This window comes from Thunnus thynnus, chromosome 1 (genome assembly GCF_963924715.1).
Source record: "Thunnus thynnus chromosome 1, fThuThy2.1, whole genome shotgun sequence".
Classification (NCBI taxonomy): domain Eukaryota; kingdom Metazoa; phylum Chordata; class Actinopteri; order Scombriformes; family Scombridae; genus Thunnus; species Thunnus thynnus.
The window spans coordinates 13,177,220-13,202,472 of NC_089517.1; the positions used below are offsets into that span (position 1 = coordinate 13,177,220).

Sequence of the window (25,253 nt, forward strand, 5' to 3'; positions counted from 1 at the left end):
GTGACACTGTTTAAACAGTATGGAGTTTAAGAGATTTTGTTCAATCAGCACCTTCAGATTCTAACAGATTTCCATAATTTCACTTATTGCAGCACTCTTGAGACCACTAACCTTAACTATTTAGTCTTCTGCAAACATTTCAGTATATATTGTAAAACCAGTGCACATCCTTAAACCTCAGGTTTACCAAAAGAATGAATAAACATAACATTGTGATAATGTTTCAGGATCTCTCCAGCTTTATTAAAATAAGGGACTTTTTTTTTTTTGTCAAAGGTAGAAACAACTTTGGCACAGACAACAAAGTACAAAAATAGAACAGTTCAAATTCTCACATCTCAGCTCACACATTCACACATTGAGATTGAAGGGATAAATTAGTAAAAAGACATTAGAGTTCAGAATGTGTCAATCACACACAGTGCGACCCCCCTCCCCATAACAGAAGAAGGGCTACAGAAAAGAAAAGCACATTTTCATGGACAGTTTAAACAACATTATGTTAAATGTTAAAACTACATTGACATTCTTTTAACGCAGTGCTTACTTTCTGACAGTTTCTGCTCTTTCATTAGGAAATGTTTCTGAATTTGTTTGAATGGAAAACAAAATGCCAATTTGACAAATACGTAAACCTATATGGTGACAAGATCGAAAATATCACCCATCGAGGCGCACGTACAAGTATGTGGAAAGGATTGTAACTCTTTTAAAGCTATAAGGAATGTTGCACAGAAAAGAATTAGGAATGCGAATATCGTGATAACACGAGTCTTCATCTTCCAAGAGACTTGACAGTCAACAGTGAAAAGACATTAAAAAGAAAAATCATTTTTCATCAGGCAGCAGGGCAGTTTAACCTAACCTAATCTTTAGCTGAAGGTGTGTCAGAAAGTGATAAGGCAATTAGTTCAGTTCAGTCACAGACAGCATGGCTTCTAAAGGGTGAGACAGTGCAGCGATTGGACGGTGAGGGAGCAAAGCAGATTGTCAGATGGCCGATCCTTTTATTCCCGAGGAATTTGGGGGACGTGTGCGTCTGCCAGCAGGTCGGGGCGCAGACACTCAATGGGGCAATGAATATTCTGGAAGAAGAGTAGTGGAAACATTTAATTTAATAACACACTTCACATCTTTTTTTTTCCAACCTGGAGCTGGAGATCTCATGTGGGGTCATTTGACTTATATATTGATGTTTAATTAAATTTTAAATATACAAAATTAAGTTTGAATAATTAACATTTGTATGTATACCAGTTCCACTCACCAGTTTGCGCAGTGTGTTGTCTCCATATCTAACAGGCTGCAGCAGACTGGCATCTACATCAGTACCTGGTCTGCGGCAGTTCTCACATCGCCAGCCCTGACAAGATCAAACATGAACACGCTTATACATGCTTGATTTTACTTAAATTACCATAAGTCATCATCAGCACTGCATTGTACTCTAAACAACAGACCCAAAGCTGCAGATGTGCCTTACCTGCTGTCCTCCAAAGCATGTGCAGGTGCAGATAGCACCCAGGTACTCCTTCTGCCACTGGTTGCCCACCTGGTATGTTTTACCGTCATCGTAGCACACAGAGTCATCTGCGTGGGCATACGTACACATTAACATTCATATGCAACTCCTTCACACTTACAGAGACCATCATTGAGTATCACGCGGGGTATGAAGAGGCCTTACGTGGTTCACACTTGAACTCTCCTTTGCCATTTCCCAAGCAAGTGCAGCTCATCAAGTGACCATTCTCCGCCTGGCGGTCCCACTTCTCTCCAATGCGATAGTTGTTGCCGCTGTCATGGCACCACTCTGATGGACAAAATAATAGTTAGAAAAATCAAGTGATATAAACTCCATTTAAATTTAGGTTTATGTATTCCCGGTAAATAACCAGAAAACTTACTAGAGGAGTCACATCTGAAGTGGCCACTGCCCAAGCCCAGGCATGTGCACCACAGCTTGAAGCCTGTATCAGACATCCGCTCCCACTCAGAACCAACATCATGGTAGGTTGAGGTAAAGGCATCATAACATGAGTCCTTATCGGATGGCACTCCCTCAGGGACTGAAAGAAAATGGACGAGGAAAAGTATGAAAAAAAAAAGTCTAAGCTGCTAGTTTGCTGATGATTGATCTGCCAGAGGAACTGCCGCCACATTTTGAATGAACTTGTCTTGGACCAGAATGTTTAATTATTTATAATGCTAATGATTTTTCATCAGTATATCTAAGATACAGTCAAACTTCAACAGTGGTTTAACAATGCGGTAGTATTTGTTAAACCACGTATCAAGTATCCAAGTGTCATTATCACTGAGTTTTCACAGCAGGGCAGACACGAGCTGCAGCAAATAAAATAATTAGTAATAGTTTGATTTTAGGCAGGCTAATGAGCAAGTGCTGACACAATAGGTAGTGTTTACTCTGCTATGAAAAGGGTCTGGGGGGGAAAGTAAGAACTAGTGACATCAGTGATAGTTAACAATCATGTTAAATGGCCTCAACAGTGAGACATTTTGGAACATTTTTGGGAAATTTCGAGAAAATGGCTCCTTGGGCGGTGCAGTATGTCTACTGAACTAGGGATGAGTTGTAGACACTCATATAATCTTCTTAATCTAAGCAGAGTATGTAGTTTGTTTACACTAGAAGATTTTCAGTAGGCATATTTTAAAAAAACGGATTTTTTTAATATAGTGTTGGTGTACACTATTGTCCCACAATGCAATGCACAAAGGAAATGGAGGAGCTGCTCACAGCTGAAAAAAATAAAAACAAATTTTGGATGCTGGTCAAACAGCTCCACAAACACCTCTGGATACAAAAAATATTTGCAATTTGATTGACATACATCAGCGCATGTATCATTTCTTCTTAGCTGCTGTAAGATGCTTACTTGTGTTTCCGGCAGTGATGATCTGCTCCAGAATCTTGTGTTTGAGTGCCCCCTTCAGAGCCTCCACAAGCACATTATAGTTTGCTCCAGGGGTCAGTCCAATCAGGGTAGCGGTGGTGGCTGTGCCTGGCAGGCGTATCTGGACAGGCAGTGAGAGATGAGGTTTGTTCACATAAAATAACAATGCTTTTAAATATGACTGATAAATAATTTAGTTCAGACATGATGATGGGCTGGAAACCATCCTGTTTTACCTGGAACATCTTCTCATTTGTGTGTGTGATTGGACTGCAGGAGACCAGGTAGGCGCTGCTCTGACTGTATGGCTTCCAGGAAAGGGTGGTCTGAGTTTGAACCTCCTGTGGCACTCCTGTCACGTTATGAAATGGGACGCCAATGGGTACATTCAGCTTCACAATGGGCAGCCTGCGGCCCTCTGCATCAGGGAGGGGCACAAAGACCAGGGGCTCACGAACCTGACCATAGGGTGACTGTGGGTTGCCACTTTCTCCATTGTTGTTGTACTCTGTGTACTCCACATGCCCGCTCTGACCACTATGCCCATCCTGGCCATTGTTGCCCACTACCTGAACTGTGTTGTCGATATCAGGCACATCCAGCCTGCCATCACCGCTTCCATGGCGTGGGGGCAGAGGCAGGGGAAGCAGGGATTCTGGTTCTGGGCGGGAGAGATGGGGTTAGGGAAGCAAGCAGGTTAGACAAGGGGGGGCTAAAGCAGAGCTGTTATAACATATATCAGCCAACAGGAGCTGACACAGCATTGCTAGGGTACTACTTCATGACAAAGTGTCACAATGCAGTATTACGAGCATACCACATATATTTTGAATGGCATTTCAGAAGGCATTCAAAATAAAAATGGGGTTTTATTGTTTTAGGAGCCTAATGCTGACTGCACAGTTCATCTCAAGGCCTCAGAGCTGTTGCAACGAAACGTTTGACACAGCTGAGCACATTAAAGCTGCCATTCCAACCATGACATTTTCGATTATGTTTACCCATTGCTCATGTGAATTCCTGCACTTTATTACATCATGTAAATGATGATTCATAAAATACTCACGAGTCCTGATTTTGCCCACCAGAGGTCCGCTTCTCAGTGTGTTCTGAATGGCGATGATCTTGATGATGTACTCTGTGGCTGGTCTCAGGCCTGAAAAGAGGGATGATTATCACATAGTGGAATTGGTAGGTTGCACCTGACTTGTGATGACATGTAAGAGTATGATACAACTGGTGGATCCTCAGTGATGCTTTGGGTTTTTAGAGAAGTAAGAAATATTCCCTTTTCAACATCTACAGCAGCAGCACTCTTAGCCGTAATGGACCAATTGCATACCAGATATGGTGGCGTAGTTTTGACCAGCGTGAGGGCGTGGGGTGAGCTCTCGTGGTGCTCCTCCTGCCTGCTCGTAGGTGATGTAGTATCCTGTGATGTGTGTGGCAGGAGGCTGCCAGGTGAAGGAGATGGAGGTGGGAGTCAGAGATGTGAACTGGAGGTTGGTGGGAGCCTGGACCACTGGTTCAGCTACAGAGAGAACATTAAATCACATTAAATCATCTGATTTATTGTGTCTGTGTGTGCACTGTGGGGTCACAGTTGCAATTTTTGTCCAAAGCTACGGCTGTATTTGTCATTTGAATTTTGTTTTTAAACTGCTCTATTTCCACATTTGGAAAATGGATGCATTTTCTGTGGCTGCATAAATCTAAAACATGTGCATTATTTACTTCCATCTTTCCCTCTCTCTGTGTCAGTGTCTCTGTACACTGCTTATATGCACATTATTTATACATTATGTGACAATTTGTATAAAACAACTTTACATAAGGCAAAGAAATGCATTAGAATGACATAAAAATACAAATAAACATAATTAATCACTGGAAATACAATTATATTGCAGATTACAGCACATTATTAACCAAATGTAACCAAAATACATTTACAGAGTGCATATAAGAGATGATAAGAGATAGCAGAGACTAAGTTTTGCATACAGTACCTGTTTTAAGAGTGAGTGTAAAGGGGGCACTCCTTGTGTTGCCATTCAGCGTATACAGGTTAACGGTGTATGAGGTTCCGGGCTGCAGCCCTTAGAAAAACAAATTAAAGACACGGTGAAGCAAACTGGGACACTGAATTCACTTACAAAGGCACACAGACTTCCAAATCTCACATCTGAAAATCATTTCCACATTTTTAGTGGGTGTGGTGTACCTGTGAGAGTGTAGGTGTTTGCGTCTCCTGGGACGGTCCTGGTGATGGTGGGTCGTGAGGCACCTTGTGGCGTGGCATCAATGAGGAAACCAGTGATGGTTTCTGTCTTGGTGCGCCAGGTTAGTGTGAAAGAGGTATCCTTCACATCAGAGATGCGCACACGCCTCGGAGGACTTACATCTATATAGAGGAGAAAAGAAAACAGACATAAGAAAAAAAGTTGTGCATAATAAATAAATAAATAATAAATATAGCGTGTGTGTCTGTTAATAGAGCAGCCAATTACCTTCCAGTGTGGTCGCCTCTCCCTCCACCGGCCTGCTTGTCACAGAGTTCTTTAGAGCATAGACTTCAATATGGTATGTGGTCGCCACCTAAGATACACAGACGTACAGTCAATATTTACTCAGAATTTATTATTTTATTAAAATACAGAGACAAGAATTCTGTTTACCATGAGCCCTGGTACAATGACGCGTGTGGTGTCTGGAGCAACGTTCATCTCCTTGGTGGGGGCATTGATGTTCTTAGGCCTGACAACCACACGGTATCCTGACAGGCGTGCAGTGGGGGCTCTCCATGACACAGTGAAGGAGGAGGGACCGACCTCTGAGATGGCCAGGTTGGTCGGAGCAGGGATTACTGAGGTGGAGAAACACAAAGACATTTAGATTTTGATTATACTGCACCTTTAAATCAGGTAACATATCAATTAAGTCATGAGTGCGTTTCTACCTGTGGCCTGTGTTCCCACCAATGGCTTGCTGGGTATGCGGTCATGGAGAGCAATGACTTTAACGGTGTACTCTGTGCCGGGGCGAAGGCCTCTCAGCACCACACTGTCCTGGTTGCTTCTGGGTGCTGGATGCAGCTCCCTCTCGCCCTCCTCTGAGCTGGAGTACAGGACACGGTACGATGTCACCGAGCCTTCTGGACTGTCCCATGTGATGCGCATGGAGGTGGAGTCAATGTCAGAGAAGGCCAGGTCCTTAGGACCGTCCATAGCTGCAGGAATAGAGGAAGAGGAGTGTATTCCTTTCAGCTCTGAGCAGCTGTTTTAAATTAAACAACTTCCAATTCTAAGGCTATCAATAGATCTTAAGAGAACATTTACTTTGATAATTAAAACTTTTACATTAGCAGCCAGTTTGTCGATATGAACAACAGCAAACATGAACAGTTAAGAATATGAATTTGATAATGAATAGCTGCTTTACAAACACACTTGAACTTAAAACTATTTAAGCATAGCATGTAAAAGAAAGTACTTAAGTGTATGAAAACACACTGAATAATGCTGGCAGTTTGTAACTGTGTACCAAAACAATCCTCAAGTCTTTCTTGGATCGGGTTTTACTGAGAATAATCAAACTAACCGGTAACGACATTCTCCACCGCAGCAGAAGAGGGTTGATCATCTGTGCCCAGGGCGTAGACACTGACAACATACTCAACAGTGGGCATCAGTCCTGTGAACGTCATCTCTCTTTGATCTGTAACAGGAGAGCAAAAAGGTAGAAGTAAGAACAAAAACAGAGGATACTATATTGGAAATATATAAAATTATATATAAAATAAAGATGAAAGCCTGAATCTGAAAAGCTTTTCTTCTCGGCCAGTCTTACCGGGTGCCACCACCTCAGAGTAGGAGGGTCCCAGGCCATTCCTGGGGACACTGGTGATTCTGTACCCTTTGATGGGTCCCTGAGCAGGGGACCAGCGCACTGTGATGGCGTTGTCACTCACATCGGTCACCTTCATGTCGGTTGGGGGCTCAATATCTAAAGGAGAGTTCAACACATGGTGAGCTTTAGTTTGTGTTCAACCTCTCAAAGTTTAGATTTTGTCTCAAGAATGTTTTTTTTTCATATTGCCGTACCAGTCTTGTGTGTGATGTAGACAGGGGTGTTGGAGGCGGGACTGTCCCCTCTTCCAGTAACAGCATAGACTGTGATGGTGTAGTCAGTACCAGGCTTCAGACCAGTGATAGTGGCAGTGGTCTGAGGGGCTTGCACTGTGAACTCTTTGGGAGTCTCACCACCTAGAAAGAGAGAGAAAAAGGACCAAGAGTTAATCCCGGAATATGGTGGTGGTTTATTTGTTTGGGAATTGGGAATTATAAATGACAACACTGTGTACAGACCTGCCCCTCCATAGGTGATCTTGTAGTACTTCACTGCGACAGAGGGAGCGTCCCAGCGAATGGTGATGCTGGTAGGGCTGGATGATGTTACCTCCAGGTCAGTGGGAGCATCAGAGACTGGAAAAGATTAGAAGAGGAGAGCAGAGGAGAGGAAAGAGATGCATTATAATAAAAAATATATTCAAAGCAAATGAGATCATAATTATGATCTACATTCAGCTGAGAAATGTCACTAGGAGGAAGGAAAAAGAAGACGTGATGATAGAAACCAGTACAGAAACTCACTGGTGGCCTGTGTGCCAGTCAGAGGCTGACTCTCCTGGTTGTTGTTGAAAGCGTACACAGAGACTAGGTACTCCGTCTCTGGTGCCAGTCCAGTCAAAGTATAGTGGGTCCTGGTTGGGGACAGCCTCACATCCTTGGCCTGTCCGCCACTTGTCTTCTGATAGCGGATGCGGTAGCCAGTGATAACGGCAGTGGGAGCCAGCCAGTGAACGGTGAAGGAGTTGGTCTGAATTTCAGAGAAGTCCAAGCCAGTAGGAGAATCCAGAGCTGGAGGGAAACATATTGGTACAGATGAAGATACACTGCATGCAATAACAAAAAAATCACACAATGTAGCTAAATTAAATACGCTAATTGGTGAAATGTATTGTTTATATATAATGTATTGTTTATGTAATGTTTATTGCTTATTTCTTCCGCTTTGATATGCTTGAAAATGTAAAAATTACTGCAAATGTCACATTGTTTTTGTGATGAAACATTATTTACCATTTAAAGTAAAAAAGAAAATGGAACTGAACACAACTTTTGGAACCATCTCTCTACTCACTTGTGCTCTGAGTTCCTGTGGCTGGTTCACTCTCTCGTTCACCGTACACACACACAACACTGATGCGGTACTCAGTGTTGGGAAGCAGGTCTATATGAAAATGGAGGGGCACAGATCGAGTTAGAATGGATAGTGCAGAGACAAAACAATATAATTTTTCCATGGTGTAGTTTTGTTTTGCACTGTTGGTTTGTAAATGTGTATTACAGCTATTCAGCGCAGATCTTAAATTTCTACATCAGTTTTCTGTCCAACACTTCGCTAATCTAAACACAGTCTTTGTGCCGTCTTACTCTGCAGGACGAAGGTGTTGGTGGCTCCACCCACATTAACCTCCTTGATGTCATCATCAGTGGACACAGGGTGGTAGCGGATGACAAAACGAGAGATGTCACTTGGCGTGGCAACATGGGGGACTGTCCATGTCACCCTGATGTGGTCAGGACCCACCCCCCTAAACTGCAGGTTGGTGGGAGCGGGAATCGCTGGAGGAATGAGGAGTTAAAAGGTTCATCTAACACAGAAAAAAACAACCTAACCTAAAAAAATGCTGAAATACTTACTTAATTGATTGCAAAAAGGTTAACTAAATACAGTCAGATTTACAATGGCATAAAGTTAATACTGATGTGATAAATTTCTAAAATTTACTGTAGTTTATTGTGTGTTAATAAAAGGGCGGTTAATGTGTTCTCATAAATTCTCTTAGATCAAAACCCCGGCCCTCCCCACAGATGGAGTGAAAGAATTAAATCACCAGCTTGTGTTTGCTTTGTGTGTGTGGTCGGCTTGCTTTCTCCCTCTTCTGTAACAGTGAAGATACTGATGTCATAGTCCACACCCGGCTCCAAACCACGAATCGTGTAATAACCAGCAGATGCCTCCACCGTATCTTGAAAAATTGGCAAGCTTTCCCCTGATGTCACTACCATTATCCGGTAATCAGTAATGGTAGGATAGCTCAGAGGGATCCAGCGCAGGCCAATGGTGGTATCAGTAATGTCGACAAAGTCAATATGACTTGGTGGGGGTATGTCTGAAAGGGTTAGGCCAGTTGCAAAGCGCAAGCAAAATTAGAAACACAAGACTCAAAAGCCATAATAATTACATTAATTGTGTCAAAAAATAATTTCATTCCCAATAAAGCACTTAGTGTAACAGTAGCCATGCTAGAGAGAAAAAAATACAAATTACTTAAGTCAAAAAATGACAATGTAGTTAATATTTAAAGGTAAAAACAAGCAGTGATTAATACTACTGTTCTGGACATGCACCAAAAATATTAAACCACTTTCCCAGTTAATAGATATGATCTCCATGCAAATGGTAGGTTAGCCACCCTGTTAGTAGTAGGCTACTATTATTAAAGCTGCATTAAAGTAGTCACTAATAGTAACATATCAACAGAGAGGGAGCCCCCAAACCAGTGGCTGTACTGGGCATCATCGTTTTGGTTATATAGCACATTTGCTGTTTTGGTTTAGTCTTACCGCTCTCATTAAATTCATTTCCAGCCAAATCAGGCAGCTTTTTAGAAAACAAGCTAATAAAGCCACTGCATGCTTAATCTCAGCACCAAACAGCTGATAGTTGAAGTCAGCAAGTAGCTGGTGAAGTCGCACAGCTAGCTAAATATTTTTCTCAGGACAACACCAAAACAGAGCTGAGAGAAGGGTGAGTATTGGACTTATGTTAGTTAGGTGAAAACTGCAATGTGATGGCAGTGTTGTTCTGTGTCTCTTGAATGTGTAAATAGGCAATTTTCACTAACCTGGTTGCAGTAACAACTTCATTAGACAAAATTTGGTCAGAGTTGTGTGTCTGTTAGCTTGTTTTGAAGTTATTCTGCCCCCTAGTGGCCAAAAATCAATTAATGCAGCTTTCAGAGAGGACTGTGTTTGAGGCATTCCAGTGTCCTTTTTTTTTTTCTTTCTCCCAAAAACAATGACGGGGTGAAAATATTGACACACCTTTTCCTAGGAAATGTATCATTCTCTTTCTCTCTCACATACAGACAGTCAGTGGTCTTTTTATGAGAATGTAGTTGTGAGTTTGATTCCTATTAACGTGTGTGATTGCCTTCCTGCTGGCTCCTACCTGGGGTGATAATAGTGGACACCGGCACACTTTCCAAATGGCCCTTGGAAGTGAACACACTGACATTGTACTCCACCCCAAGATTTAGGTTCTCTAGCACGACTGAGGTTTGATCAGCCCTGACAAACTCTTCCAGGGAGTTTCCTCGCTGGCCGTTGGTTGGTGTGCTTGTCACTCTGTAGCCTGTGATGCCTGCAGAGGAGGGTACATGGCAAATAAAACATTATAACAAGAGTTTTTTTTTGTAATTTATGAGTCACTGTGAGAAATGAAAAGGAAATACCAGGAAGAGACATTTGTCCTGGTGAAAAAAAAAAAAAATTCAATGGCCAAGGTCTAGACTTGGTGTGATCCAATGGGCCGGCAGTGCGTAGGGAGCACAGTCAATATTTACCTGGTGTTCTGGAGGCTACCCAGTGGACAGTGAGATCTCCTGTGTCGGGACTGGATTCCACTCTCAGGTCAGTGGGAGGAGCCAGAGCTGCAAGGAGAAGAAAGCAGACCATGACACAAGCATGAGAAGATGGATTTGACGCAACAGTAACCACTTACACAAACTCTTGCCAAATGGTTTGAACTGAGCTATGTGGGACCACGGCAATACTAAATCAATCTGGTGATCAGTTATATAACTTCTTTACTTTATAGCAGCTTTTGTTTAGCAGTTATCATCATGACTGTCTTTCCTTTCTTTTTTTCTTAAGTGAATCAGATACGCACAAGTCACAACATTGCGGGTGATGGGCTTTCCACGGTTGCGTCCATTGAAAATGGGCTGGACACTGTAGGTGTACTCAGTTCCAGGAATCAGACCAGACACAAAAACACGTCCAGAGTCAGCGGTCTCTTCTCTGGGAGACTCGCCTTCCTGGCTGGGGAGCACAGATAGCTGGAAAGAAGGCGATAGACATACAGAGATCAGAAACTCAGAAAATACATTTCAAATACACTACAGCAAAGATATTAAGCCTGCACTAATTGATTTTTTTGGCCACTTGGGAGCAGCGCAAAAATCTACAATCACTGGCAAAAATGTTAGCAAATAGTCACCTATTTACAGATCCAATAGATTTGAAACTACATCAGTATTTATTTAGAGTTACATGTCTTAACACCCAACAAATGTAAGTCCAATCTCGCTCTGCTTTGCTCTCCAACAGCTCCTAAGGAAAAGATCTAGCTGTTAAGTCTAGTCACTAACTTTGTCTAGTCTAGAGATTAACACACTGTACACTGTCAGACAGTATAGCAGTGAGTCTACTGCGGCTAGAAACAAGGTTGCAGGAACCTGCAGAGTTGGGTGATAATGCTCTGTAAATTTGTCACTATGAGTGACCTCTTTCACATGACACATAGTGATTTGAACAATTGTTCATTTTAAATGATCCATTAGAACAGCTTTAATTTTGTTTGATTATGAACAGCTGTTTCTCTTGATGATAAACTGACTTCTTATTTATGTTGTGGGCTGATGCAGGTTTCTACCTTGTAGCTGAACTTGCGGACAGGTATCCAGGTGACAATGATAGAGGTATCAGTGACCTCAGTGCTGAAAGGAGGAGCATTTCCAATCTCGGGTGCTGGAGAGAGGAAAGAATAGGGACAGAAAATTATAAAATTATATTCATTGCAATAATTTATTATACTCTGATGTGTTTTTTTTAACACTGACCTGTGGTGAAATATGTAGTGACACCCTCACTGAGCTCATTGTCCAGCTCAGAGTGCAGGATGGCAGTGTACTGGGTGTCTGGACGCAAATTCCTCAGGGGGAACTGGGTGACCCTGCCCGGGATCCTCTTCTCGATGGGGCTGGAGCCCTCGATGCTCAAGAAAAGACGATAGCCAGATACAATGGCACGGGGAGCCTCCCAGGTGATTTTTGCGCTGTCAGAGCCAACGTCAGTAAAACGCACATCGGTGGGAGCATCAGGTTCTGGAGGGGTTAGAAAACGCAATCCATGTAAGTCAGAGAATCTCTCATGTTTTATATTTTGATGTTTCCACATTTTTGTCTAAATCAGGCTCCTTTGTACATGGTTATACTTACTGGTTAACTTCTCTCCCACAAGTGGCTTGCTCTCCACTCCATCGTTAATGGCATAGATGTAGAAGCGGTACAGTGTGCCAGGCTGCAAGTGGGTTAATTCAGCGTATGCGTTGGGTGAGATAGGCAGCTGCAGGGGCCTCGTGTCTGTGCCATCAGAACCAACGGGGGAGAAGTTCACCCTGTAACCGGTCACCTCACTGGGTGGGCCAGTCCAGGTGATGGTGATCTTCACATCTGAAACCTCGTAGAACTGTAGATCTGTGGGTGCTTGGACCTCCTCTGTGAACAGGAAGTAGTAGAATAATTAACAAGGACTATAGACAGACTTAAAGGTACCCTGTGGGAGTTTCTGACCAGTAGTAGCACTACGGAGCAGTGTTTTTATGAGCACATCCCTACAAACCACATATAAGCGCACATGAATGCGGGTGGTGTGACACATTCCTACCAATGGTTTCATGCTCAACATTTGGTGGCGGTAATGTACCAAGAAACGCACCAATATGTTTGCAAAGGCAAAATTAAAATGGCTTTGCAAATTTTTTAGGACACATATAACGTGCTTTTTAAAGGTAGGCCTTCAGGATACACACAGTGCATTTTGGTGAGAAATACTGAATGTACGCATAACTTTGTTTACAAGAAAACTCCATAGGTCACCTTTAACTTAGTTGATTAAGTACAAGGCTAACTTAAAAGAGCTAAGTACAATAAAACAATCCAAAAATCTGTTTATCTTTACAGTGGCAGCTTTCCAAAATTATGTAACTTTCAATAAATCATTATAATAAAAGGCTTTAAAAATTTCTAAGATGTGATATTTACAGATTTCAACTATAATGGCCTAGACATAACAGAAAATAGAAGAGAAATGCAAAAGCTGGACTAGTTTAAAGTATTCAGAGCCATTCTCTACAGCATCTGGTTTTGCTTTTTTGAGCATAATAAAACAAATTTTGCAGCCATGCCAGGCACAAGGAGGAAAGAGTCAGTAATGGAAATCCAATTAAAGATATAATGAGGATTTATGAAGTGTGTGTGTGTGTGTGTGTCTGTGTGGGTGACGGCTATATGTGCATGCTTGCTCTCATAAGTGTTTAACTTCCATTGTACACGTGTCCGTTCGTAAACCCACTAACTAAAGAAAGGTCATTCAGGGGCCATGATAAGATTAACTGAGATGAACCAAAATGGAAATAAATTTAATGATGCTATAGCTACAGCTGTAAAAGCATACTTTGTCACAGAGGTGTTTTGACAAGCTCAGTCTTTCCCAAACCCTTTTTGGGAAACGCTTTGAAAAGGGAAAACCCTCCCTGGCCCTATAAGGAATCTTAGCTGCAAGTATAAACTTAATCTGCACCCTGTCAATCACACAGCTTTCACTGACAAAAGATAGATTTACATGTTTTCCATTTACTGGAATGGAAAAGATTAATACAATGTGAGGGTTTATCTTTTATGTGGACAATTTCCATTAATTTCATTCTTTCTTAACTGAAAGATAGGGTATTAAAAATGTGTACCTGGTTGAGGGTTTCCAGCAGTGGTGACCTGCACAAAAATAGGCTCACTCTCCTGTTCCTCCTCCACAGCATAGATGCTGATGTTGTAAAGCAGACCAGGGCGAAGGTCAACCAGGGTCACTGAGGTCTCGGAGTCTGGCAGGGTTAGCTCAGTGCTGCTGCCTTCCACTGATGGCGTGTACACGACACGGTAGCCTGACAGGAACAAACATACAGTTACACAAGCCAGAATAAAATGGATCTTTAAATCAAATTACTCATTTAAATCACATATACACACACATACAAAGACAAAAAGGTAGTTCCTTACCAGTAATAGGAGCCTGAGGTCTGGACCAGCTGATTCGGATTGATGACTCTCCCACGTCATCGACAGCATGCTGTCCAGGGGTGTCAGGAGCTGGGGAAAGGAAGAGAATGGAAATCACCTATTTTGTGCTGTTTCTTTCAGTTTATTTTGCTTACTGACATGACAAAGAAATGGACAGGGATTCTCCTACCTGTTGTCTGCGAGGTGGTCAGGATGAGGTTTGGCTCTCCCTGATCTGGGACCTCGTAGACGTTGACGTTGTATCTGCGTCCTGGCAGGAGGTCACTGAGGGTGACAGAGGTGGCTGTGCGAGGAACATCTGTAAAAGCAGACAGAAAGTTAGTCAGTTAATTTTATGTATAATACTGGGGGAACAGAGTGTAATTTAATCAGAAATACATCAGTCAGAACATCAATCCAATTACTTATTTGCATGTGACATAAGGAAGGTAGTATGGAGGCTTCAGGGATGGTCAAAGTCTCTTACCCAAAACCTTTGGCTTGGCCCCATCCTCACTGAGCTCATACTCCACTCTGAAGCCGGAGATGGTGGCCGAGGCTGACGTCCAGGACACAACAAAGCTGTTAGAGGTGATTTCTGTCACCGACTCAGAAGTGTCCACCACTGGAGGAGGCGGGGTCGTCTCTCCCTCCGATGTTTCCACTTGAGAAATGAGAGGATATCAATTATATAAATATATTGGATTTGTGGTGTTAAGAGAATGCTTGGAAACTGCTCAAGTCTACTCACAAGAACCATGGGTAGTGGTGAAATCGAAACGTGTGACCTCACGGCGTCCGTAGCGTAGGATGCTGATCAGCTGACCCTCATAGGTGACACCTGGACGCAGCCCGCCGATGGTGTAGGAGTTGAGGTGGCCGGGGATGGTCACCTCCTTCCAGGGAGCGCGGGTATTTTTCTATATGGGGTGAAAAGATAAAAGTTTGATTGCAGGCATAAATCTTTAGAATAATACATTTTTGACAGCACAAATATGGTAAAGTTCAGCAACAATATCAACAGATTAGAAGGGATTTACGAGAGTATTTAAGACTTTGTATAGTAGCCTGTACGTTTCTGGACTGCTCGCCAGCTCTGATTGACTAACTTTACTGCCACATCCTGCTTTTAGTATTTAGACTGGCTTTGCACCCTGTCGGAAAACTACAAATTCTCTCAGCAGGAGGACCTGATGAGGGAGAGTGACTTTGCTCTCCAAAATATACAAACAACATTAAGAGGAAATCGGTTTGACTTTAATTAAGTTTCATAAACATTTCAACCAGCATGTCAGTCTTTGGGGTCTTCAAAGAGAAAAACGTGTGAAAAAAAAAAACACAGGAAGGGGGAATATTTTCTTTGGAATATCTAAAATCCATGTGTTTGTATATGCAGACTGTAAAGGGGGAGTTAATGCGACCCCCTAATCACCTTGTTTGTCCATGCTCAAACTTTCAAACTTTCAGTCAGCTTTACCAAAAACACTTGACCTCATTCAGTGAAAACAGCAAATAATCCCACAGATGTTTGCACAACTTTACTAATGCTACCAGTCACCTTTTGGAAAAAAAAACTAGAGCTCACTTGAATTTATAAAGTCAATGTAATCTCTTTTTAAAATTAGATGGAACAAAGACCTTCTCATGCGTTAAGAACCAAAAGACTGACTCACAATTCTCCATTTCAGGATGTACTGGGTAATGTGAACAGATGAAGGGGGGTTCCACTGTATGGGGTGGGAGTCTGGCTGTTTTCCTGCCTCTGTGATGATCAGCTGGATAGGTCCGTGGCCGTCTGATGAGTTAGAACAGCAGGTTTAAGACATGGGGAGAGAGTAGGAGAGACCAGAACAAATCTGCTATTAGCAAAGAGAAAAAGACTCTTGATGAGAGAAAGAGAAAAACACACAGTCTAAAAGACATAAAGTTACATAACAGTGTTGCCTGTAGAGAGTGTGGGTGAGAGTTGGCTACTTTGAGGCTGTTCTGCTAGATTCTTCTTTTTGAGACAAAACCAAACCACCAGACGGTGCTAAACCAGCTCAAACACCCACTTGACATTTTTCAGTCTGAGATAACACTGGAGTACTATATTCACCACAATTTATCTACCCTCTGTACCGTCTTTCACAGGTGGAGGCTAGAAGTCCACTGCGTCATATAAACACACTGACCTCTGCAAATGATGATGAGATAAATGTTGCAACTGGAACTTTTTAGGTCAATGTTTGATTCAGAACACACAATGCACCGCAGTACAAAGTATCACATTAAGCAACTTTTACCCAGCCAGTGCCAGTAACCAGTGGCAGATGTTGGTGATAGTGAGAGGCAGGAAGTGTATATAATGCTATACCCCCCCGCTTCCCCCCCCCCCCCCCCCCCCCTCCCCCGGCTGCCCAACCCAGCATCCTGGGTCAGCACAAAAAACACTCAACTCTAGGCGGGGGAGGAAAAACCTCTCTAACTACAAAGACCAAGAGGAAGACCAGGGTGATGTGATTGGCCGGCACGTCTCCATTTGCTAGACTTCAAAGTCGAGAAAACCCAAACCCCCGCTTTCTTCTACTAACCTGCCAAGTGAACTTTTCATTTCAGTGACGGATGATGGGAGGTTCAGAGTACGTGAGAAGAAGGAGGTAAGCAATGTAGTGGAGTTGAAAAAAGTATAGCAAACACAGATTTAGTACTAAACTGCTATCTCCCTTTGTGCAGGAAAGGACTGAGAAATTGCAAATTCAATACAAAATGTGATATTGTGTCTTTTTACAGTCAGTTAGGATTTTTCAAGTCTTAGCTCACTGCATCATTTTCAGTGTTTTGTCTATAAACACTTAAAGCTCCAGCCATGTTGGTCCAGATTTACTTTTGGATTGTACAAACAGTGCACCAGTCATGGATTGTTTTAAACTGATTTGTGATGAATAAAGGACATTTCGTGCCTGGGGAGGACCGCTGGGGTTCGCATCTCATCTCTCCAATCCCGTTGCCATAGCAATAACAGCGGTATTGGATGCCATGGATAGCTTTGTCCCATGTCTCTCCAATCTGATAGAACGTTCTTGTTTGTGGCTCCTGGCACTGATCTGTTGAAAGAAATAAAACAGGTGAGATGATGGGACAAAGGGGTGGAAGTTCTAATTCCCTGACAGCTGAGATGAGGAGCCATGAACGCACCGATAGCGTCACACTTCCAGCGTCCACGTCCCTGTCCATAGCAGGTGCAGTTCATCATGTAGCCCTCATCGTGGCGCTTGGAGAATTCCTGGTTCACTTCATAGTTCAAGCCATCAACAATACACTGATCTGAACATGTAAAGGCGAGAGGGAAACATACAGTCAACATACACTTTTTATGCTTTAGTGTCAGATTACAATACTGCTGTGACTATTTCAAGACATCTTCCAAAAGACTTGAACAGTTTTGTATCAAATCCAAATGGACGTTGCTCCCTGACCTCGCAGCTGTGAGTAAGCGATACAGCTCCACTCCCCACGTCCATTGCCGAGGCATGTGCACTCCATCATGTGACCCATGACATCATGGCGTTTGTCCCACTTGTCGCCTACACGGTGCATCATTCCATCGTTGGTGGTGCACACCTCCTCATGGGCTAAGAAAGAAAGACAAGCATAGAAATAGGAACAAAAAGTACTTTTCCGCTGTGTGTTTTTGTGTGCCAGTGGACATGCATGTGTGCACTGACATGACTCTGACTGTCGTAAAAGGGAATTCTCTTTGGTCCAGTTCATCTCAGTGTCATGACCGTGTAATGGCCTTGATAGACTCAACACTCTCCCATGACCATAAACCCCCTCTCCTTCACACACCAGTTATTAAGTCCCTTATCGTCTGCAAGTGACCCATGAAACCACACAGCCATTAGCATCAATGAGAACAAGATGAGATAAAGAAAAAGCATTAAGAGTAATTACATCCCTTTCAAAAGAATGACATCAATATATGGTAAAGCCCAAAGTGTCGCATTTGAAAATGTCTAACTTTGGCAATATGACCTAGGTTCACGGAGGCTAATTTTTCTGTAAACAAAACATGCATTCAGAGCAATTTAAAAGATGCTATAATCCCACTTTAGCTTGTAGTTCTGCAGTTAAATGGGCTTAAAACATTAACATTATTAACTTTATCATTATTATTATATATTGTGCATGTAAATTGGAGACTTTTGAAATCTATTGTGCCAAAACTTTCTGTAGAAGAAAAAGACAATACTTGACATTTGACCGACAAGCTTCAAAATAACAGCATGTTGTGGAACAAACATAGCAGCACACACACTCACCAGCCATAGGGCAGAATCCAAAGCGCTGCTCTGTGTCGTAGTTGTAGGTGGTACCACACCACCTCATGCCATCACGGCGCCCGTCAGCAGTGCAGTCAGTGTAGTTGCGGCCACTATAGAGGAAGGGGAAGTGGCACAGGGCACCGTTGGAGTTGCCACCTCGTGTCGCCACAATAGCTGGTATTGAGAAGGAAACATCTACTGTTAATCTCTGATTTTACCACACTACCATGTCTTCTTTAGAGTTTGGGGGCTGCGATTTCTGAAAGATTTTTCCGCTGTAATTTTCAAAAATTACATCACATCAATCAAGTATCCATGTATCAAAGAAGGGAGACTCTGAGATACATTAAGGCTTAAGTGTAAAATTTACATAACATAAAACATTAACATAACATAAAAACAGAATTGATCAAGTCCAGCCTAATATATCCATAAGACCAATAACTTGGTCAAGTCCAAGTTTACATCCATCCCCAAGTCTCACCATTCCTTTCAGTACAGAAAGAGTACTGCTGTTCTCTGTCATAGTCTGAGGAAGTAGAGCACCAGAGCTGCCCGTCTGTGCGTCCGTCTGAGGTGCAGGAGTAGTAGGTCTTCCCATTGAAGACGAATGGGAACTCACACGGCTTGCCATCGGAGTTGCCACCATACACCTGGTTCCTGCCCTCTGCACAGACAGGAGAGGGGAGAGTGAGGAAATGGTAATTATAGGAGAAACAAAGCAATGTGGATGTTTATCATTGTTATTTGAGCTTATATCATGTCATGGAAACCTGATTAGATGCATAATGGACCACAGATTTACATCCTCTTTCTATCACTGAGACTAACGCTTTTCTTTCCACCCATCCTGTACTCACCCCACTCCTGACAGCTGACTCCGTTGCCCAGACAGGTGCAGAGCATCTGCTTGCTGCCCTGGCTTCTGATCCAGCGCTGTCCATCGTAGTAGGTGGCTCCGGAGTCTGTGCGGCAGGTTCCCTCGATGGGAGGCTCGGGCTGCGGCTGAGGCTGGGCATGGGCGGTGGTCAACACGGAAGTACCTGTACCTGTGGCTGTATGCAAACAAACAGATTGAAAGAATGACGGGCTGTGCATGCTGACATCTGAGTTTACCATTGAGTGAACACTTTCATCACAGCTGAACTTGAGCAAGAGTTTGAGGCTCACCTCTACCTGCGTTGTGTCTCTCACACTTCCACTCTCCACGACCATTTCCTAAGCACAGGCACTGCAGGGCGTGTCCACTTGTGTCACTCTTTGTCCACGTGTCTCCAATTCGGTAGGACCTCCTGGTGTCCTGGTCGTTGCAACGGTCTGGTTGGAGAACAACAGTAGACATCAGCCGCCAGTGAAAGTATGTAAAAGTGTGTGTGTGTGTGTGTGTGTTCTGCTTACTCCTTGAGGTGCATGTGATGCGTCCATTTCCCTCTCCCAGACAGGTACAGTCGAGCATCATCCAGCCTTGGTACGGTTTCTCCCAGGTCTCCCCCACGACGTATGATGTTGCTGCATTGTTTTCGTAGCAACGCTCAGCTGGGAAGAAAAAACAGCAGAGCCTTAATTTATTACATCTGCAGTTTATCACAAGATCTTTTTGGAGCCAGCATCTAAATCACCGGGAACTTTCCACAACACATAAACCAAGTAAAAATCAATAAATGTGGCGTAAGATGGGCAAAGAGGAGATACATGCTCTTTTGCACACTTACTTTGGTTGTCTGGACTGTTGTCAAATATTTACAATGATATCAAACACAGTCATGCTACTGAGAATTTACCCTGTCGGTAAGTTTATGTGTTTATGCATGTGTGTGTGTGTGTGTGTGTGTGTGTGTGTGTGTGTGTGCGGCTGCAGCTGAATATGCAAGCTTGCATGTTTAAGTTGTAATATTTTGCATAGAGTTCATATGTCAAGTGTTGACATCTTGTCCTCCATGCAGATTTGTACATTTATTTAATAAAAGGTACTCACCCACAGGTTTGCAGGTCCACTCTCCTTTGCCATTTCCAAGACAAACACACTCCAGCATGTAGTCAGCAGTGTCATGAGGCCTCTGCCAAGTGTCCCCGATTTTATAAGACCTTCCACCTTCATGGCAACGATCTGTCAATGACAAAATGTAGATTTTCTTCCAGTTAGTTTAAAAAAAGATTTCCCTAATATAAACTATGAAATGTGTCAATCATGCATAATTCACATTCAATGATTCAAATTCAATTAAACACTTAAATAAAATATTCTGAAATAGTTATATGTGTTTCTACTGCATGAAAGAAGCAGGGTGAAAAATGCAAAATAAGACAAACTTTATTTCTTTTGTCAAGAAAATGGCATTCTTGATAAACTTTAGTAGACTATTTAGTTTTCAGGTAACTCACTTGCAATGGTACAGCTGATCTTTCCACGACCAGAACCGATACAGGTGCAGTCCCAAATCATCCCGTCCTTTGGTCTCTCGTAGGTGTCACCGACCCGGTATGTCCGGTCATTGTGCTTATCATAACACGACTCCTCCACTGAGAAAAAGACAGAGAAAACACCAAAGCTTTGAGACTGCTGTTGAACTATAAACCTGCTGGGATCTCTCCGTGCGTAAAGGCGCACTGCTGACTGAACAAGTGATCTTGATCTGTTTCCAAGTTGTTTTATTTATTTATTTTTTTAAGTGATTCAGGTCTGCTGTTTTTGTCATGGTTCTGTTTACCTTTACTTGACACATTGTTAAAGAAGTCGTGAAACTCTTATCCCCACCCAAAGTCAGTTTTCACTCGTCTCCAGACGTGAAAAGTGACCCGCTAAGACATTTCTGGAATAAACTGTATGGTTGCTCTCTCACTGACCTGCAGGCTTTGATTTGCATTTGATGCCTGCTGCTCCATTGCAGGTGCACACCAGTGTACTTCCACGGTAGGGTTTCTCCCACTGCTCGTTCGGTCTGTATGAGCGACCGTTTTCCTCACATCCGACTAGAAATCATATAACAGGAATATTTTATTATTATGTAAGTGTGTGTTATTAATGCATTGTAAGGATAAAATGAATAGAAATTATTGCAATTTTTTTTTAAAAAAACAAACATTAAGTATGGTAAAGTTCTTGTATAGTCATTACATGCAACAGACATTAGAAATCACATTCTAACGCAGAGACAAAGTCATCTTTGAGTTTTTACGCATTAAGTTAAGTTCAATTAAATTCATATCATATTAAATTAATACTTAAATAATATGTATGGGAATCATTGTACGAACCCGGAGTAGCGGCGTCCCTGAGCACTGGATACACTTGATATTGGCCAGTTTGTCTTTTGGTCTTTGGCAAGCCGTGGACTGCGCTGCTGACGCACAGCGCAACCAGCAACCCTGTAAGTGGGCTACCAGTCATTTTGAGGAAAAGAGGAATTTCAAGGTAAAGTAGAAAATGGATATAGTTAATCAAATGAAAAAAGTACAAAAAGAAGTGAGCGCAGTGAGTTCAGCTTGGAGAGATCTCGTTTCTGTCCCTTATTCGGTGCTGTTCCAGGCGGTTCCGTCTACCGCCTTGCAGCTGGTGCACCAGACTGAGGAACGTAGAACGCACTGGTTTTATACCCGGACACACCACCGCAGCCTATTCAAGGGGAGGGCTTGGAGCTTGGATGACCCGCCCGACGGTGAGCAACGCTGACACTCGACACTTCACTTTCAAGGAATGAAAGAACCTCACAAGACAAGAGAAAAACCTCAAGTTATAAAGATGAATGCGCAAAAGAAATCTGTTCATCAGGGTCAGGGAGAGGACAATAAATATAAACCTGTAATAATAAATCAATACTAATCCAAGAAGATGTCACTGCAAAAGTAGAATTTAAAGGCCCTGCACAATTTCAATCATTCTGTCTAATTGGACTTCTACTCAGGTTGACGCTGGGTGGAGCTATGCTGGGAATTACGTAACGTCACCAAACCTCATGTACTTCTTTAACAGGTACAACAACAGCAACAAAAAGTGAAGGAGGTGTCAATCAAGCACAGTCTGTACATGCCAACACTGTCCTGAGAAGACGTCTAATCAAGTGCGATATGGGTGACAACACCTGTGCGGATGGACCAAGTTTTCATAGGTGGTTTAACATAAAAAATACCATAGTGACAGACCACAGTGATTAAATTAAATAGACTTTATGATAATTAAACTACTCATACTGTGTCATTCTTACAGAATATTGAAATATAGTACATTTAAAAACAATGAATAAATTCAGAATCTCAAAATGTGATGAAGCACCCCCAAAATTTGTTAGAATCCTCAAATTATGGGGTTGTGTTTTAGTGGTCTATGTCAGTGGTTTTTGCTTGTGACATCTTAATATGAAGCAATATCTCTTTGCAACCTCACGTCACAGGCTGCATGTCTACAAGTCGTAAGCAGTTTAGTTGAAGTTTCCCTTCTCAGATTGTTTCATTTAAGAGGTCCGAAGAGGTAAAACTAAGATTAGAGAAGAGTTGAAAAGAAAAATCAGCCGCCCAAACACCAATATTTCCCCCCAGCTTTAAGATTGATATTTGTGCTATTATTGGGAACTATAACAAGATCAGGGAGTATAACTATACATTTTTTACAGTGAATGATGATTTAAAACTAAACAAAGGAACAAAAAATGAGTTTTCAAATCATTTGGGCCCCTGGCAGCTGTTTAATTTACTCATGCTTCATGACGATTATATTACAGTACCTGTACTTCGCTGCATGCTAAATGAGTAAAACTTTCCAGGTGCTGAACACAGCAGCTTGTTGATAAATGAGGAAGAGTGTAACTCCACTCAGCTGTGCGTCCAGAAAGGAGTTCACCATAATGAACTTCTGTCCATATGGAGAAATCAGACACAATCATCATTTTTCTTCGCTTTCTGTTGACTCATTGTTTCACTTCCTCTGTTAAACAGCTAAAAACTGTTTAAATAAAGTGTCTACACCACACTAACTAGTACTTTACACAGTCAAATGCCTTTAAGGCGTTGTGCAAAGGTTCCCACTGTAATCATCCCTACACGTCAGCTAATCTCATATTAATCCATCTTTCTCATCCCCCGCTGCAAACACAGACACTCAAACACACAGTTTCCCTGCAACTTTCTCCACCACCTGCTGTACATCCATCATGGTGTTTTTCCCTTTCTTCATTTCTCATCTGTCAGATTTAGTGTCCAAGACAGAGAAAAAAAGAGTCTATATTTCTACATCTATAAATCACAGTCCGAATGCCTTTTTCCAGCAAACATGACATTCTGTTTTTATGTTGGACAGTACAGTGCCACATTTTAAAAACAGCTGTCCACTATCGTGAAAAAAAGATACTTCCTCTCACTCTTCTGCTTATTTCTAATCTCATGAATTAATAACTTTTTGAGGAAGCAATCAATAATATTTTGAAAGGCTTTTTTAGTGCTAAATATTTCTTCATCGTGAAATGAATTTACAATGTTATGTAATGAAAAACTGTCACATTATGGGACCAAATTAACCACTTGAACCCCAATATTCACAATATTCCTCTAAATCTCTGCTTAAGTGACCTCAGTTTGTTCCAGTTCTTCACTTCAACTAAAGGTGTATCACTAATAAAGGGGGTAAAATTCAAATTCAAGATACATCTTTAATGGCTGGACCTTTACTTTTAATGGAAGATTTGTGTTGTGTAGAATATTGTGTAGAAAATACAACATACTGTATTTTTTGGAAATTAAACTAAACTATTGAAATTAAAAAAAGAAAAACTTTGGTTTGATAGTCACACAACATGGTTTCATTCCCCCCAAGAGTGTGTGGAGTTAATTTCTGGGAAGTTAATTTCTCTACCGAGAAAATGTGCAAAAGATGGAAAAAAAAAAATTTATAAATCCGGCCACGGCATGCTGGCTTGGTCATGTCGTGGTGCAGGAGCCTGTCTGCATACAACAAGCTGCTGCTTCCATTAAACTTACTCATGGGTCTGGTCTGGAGAGCAGCTACTATGAGTGAGACTATGGTCTAATAATTCCTGTCACAGGGCTCGTGCAATAGGTCATGCCAGAAGGCTGGAGAGTGAAACAGCAAGCAGACGGCTTTAGGGAAAAACAACAAACACACTGTCCTTATTTTTAAAGTGCAACTGAGTCACCAATCTCTCCCGGAAAGAGCCTCCACATATTTTCCACTTGTGAAACAGCGCCAAGCTGTGGAGGATCAAAACACAGAACAGTTTCAAGCCACAGGATTTTAAGTATAACTTTAAAAAGTGTTACTTCCATATTCACTGATGTTATACAACACACTTATCCTGAAATATGTACTTATGCGGTATAGGGGAGGAACTGATGTAAAAGAGCGTGTAAATATTTGTGAACAAAGAGACATTCAGTTTCAACAAGAGTGGTGTATTTGGGGTATGACTTATTTTCCTGGGCTGTTATGTCTCACTATCAGATTTATGAGCTGTCTCCGTCGAAGCCTCTGGAAGGCAGCCTGGTTTATATCAAAGTGATTCTCCTCATCGCTTTCCCTCTCTGTCTGTTTTCCATACATAACATCCATATTCCAACAAAGATTTATCTGCACTCTGGCTGTTTTCACTGTGAATTTCTGTTGACCCTCACTGTGAATGATTTGTATTGGGAGCTTAGTGAAGTGACAACCTGATCTGATAATCCCTGAGACCTGGAACTGCCATTACTGCAGATAGTTTTTTAAGGCACAATGTGGTGCCTTACTTTTCAGTAACTTCAATACTGTATAACACTGTAACTTCATGGAGTTTATAATCTACTGAAATAAACCTTATCTGTATCTGTATTTATTATTTTCAAAGTTGCAATACAGTT

General features: G+C 42.0%; 1 protein-coding gene across 5 annotated transcripts; it reads right to left on the bottom strand.

Moving 5' to 3' along the window:
* Positions 1-216: 216 nt before the first annotated feature.
* On the bottom strand, positions 217-21,977 carry fn1b (fibronectin 1b). 5 transcript variants are annotated; one of them, XM_067585754.1, is made up of 46 exons: positions 21,666-21,977; positions 21,255-21,380; positions 20,793-20,930; positions 20,386-20,517; positions 19,809-19,946; positions 19,587-19,727; positions 19,271-19,465; positions 18,895-19,077; positions 18,408-18,584; positions 17,562-17,717; positions 17,281-17,409; positions 17,046-17,189; positions 15,777-15,898; positions 14,855-15,023; positions 14,591-14,767; positions 14,294-14,422; positions 14,104-14,193; positions 13,794-13,988; positions 12,268-12,546; positions 11,890-12,153; positions 11,703-11,797; positions 10,938-11,106; positions 10,612-10,698; positions 10,218-10,409; positions 8,878-9,156; positions 8,414-8,605; positions 8,121-8,210; positions 7,571-7,837; positions 7,286-7,402; positions 7,022-7,183; positions 6,768-6,923; positions 6,519-6,635; positions 5,878-6,147; positions 5,597-5,784; positions 5,429-5,516; positions 5,143-5,322; positions 4,928-5,017; positions 4,261-4,449; positions 3,985-4,074; positions 3,155-3,579; positions 2,901-3,039; positions 1,908-2,069; positions 1,688-1,813; positions 1,484-1,590; positions 1,268-1,363; positions 217-1,085 (listed from the first exon to the last, which is right to left on the bottom strand). In XM_067585754.1, the coding sequence occupies exons 1-46, from the start codon at positions 21,796-21,798 to the stop codon at positions 1,008-1,010; spliced, it is 7,368 nt and encodes a 2,455-aa protein (XP_067441855.1). In that variant the 5' UTR covers positions 21,799-21,977; the 3' UTR covers positions 217-1,007. The 5 variants fall into 5 exon arrangements, with proteins under 5 accessions (XP_067441855.1, XP_067441846.1, XP_067441837.1 ...); XM_067585745.1 differs by having other exon boundaries at positions 19,271-19,459; positions 19,581-19,727; XM_067585736.1 differs by having other exon boundaries at positions 19,581-19,727.
* Between the last annotated feature and the right edge of the window lie 3,276 nt (positions 21,978-25,253).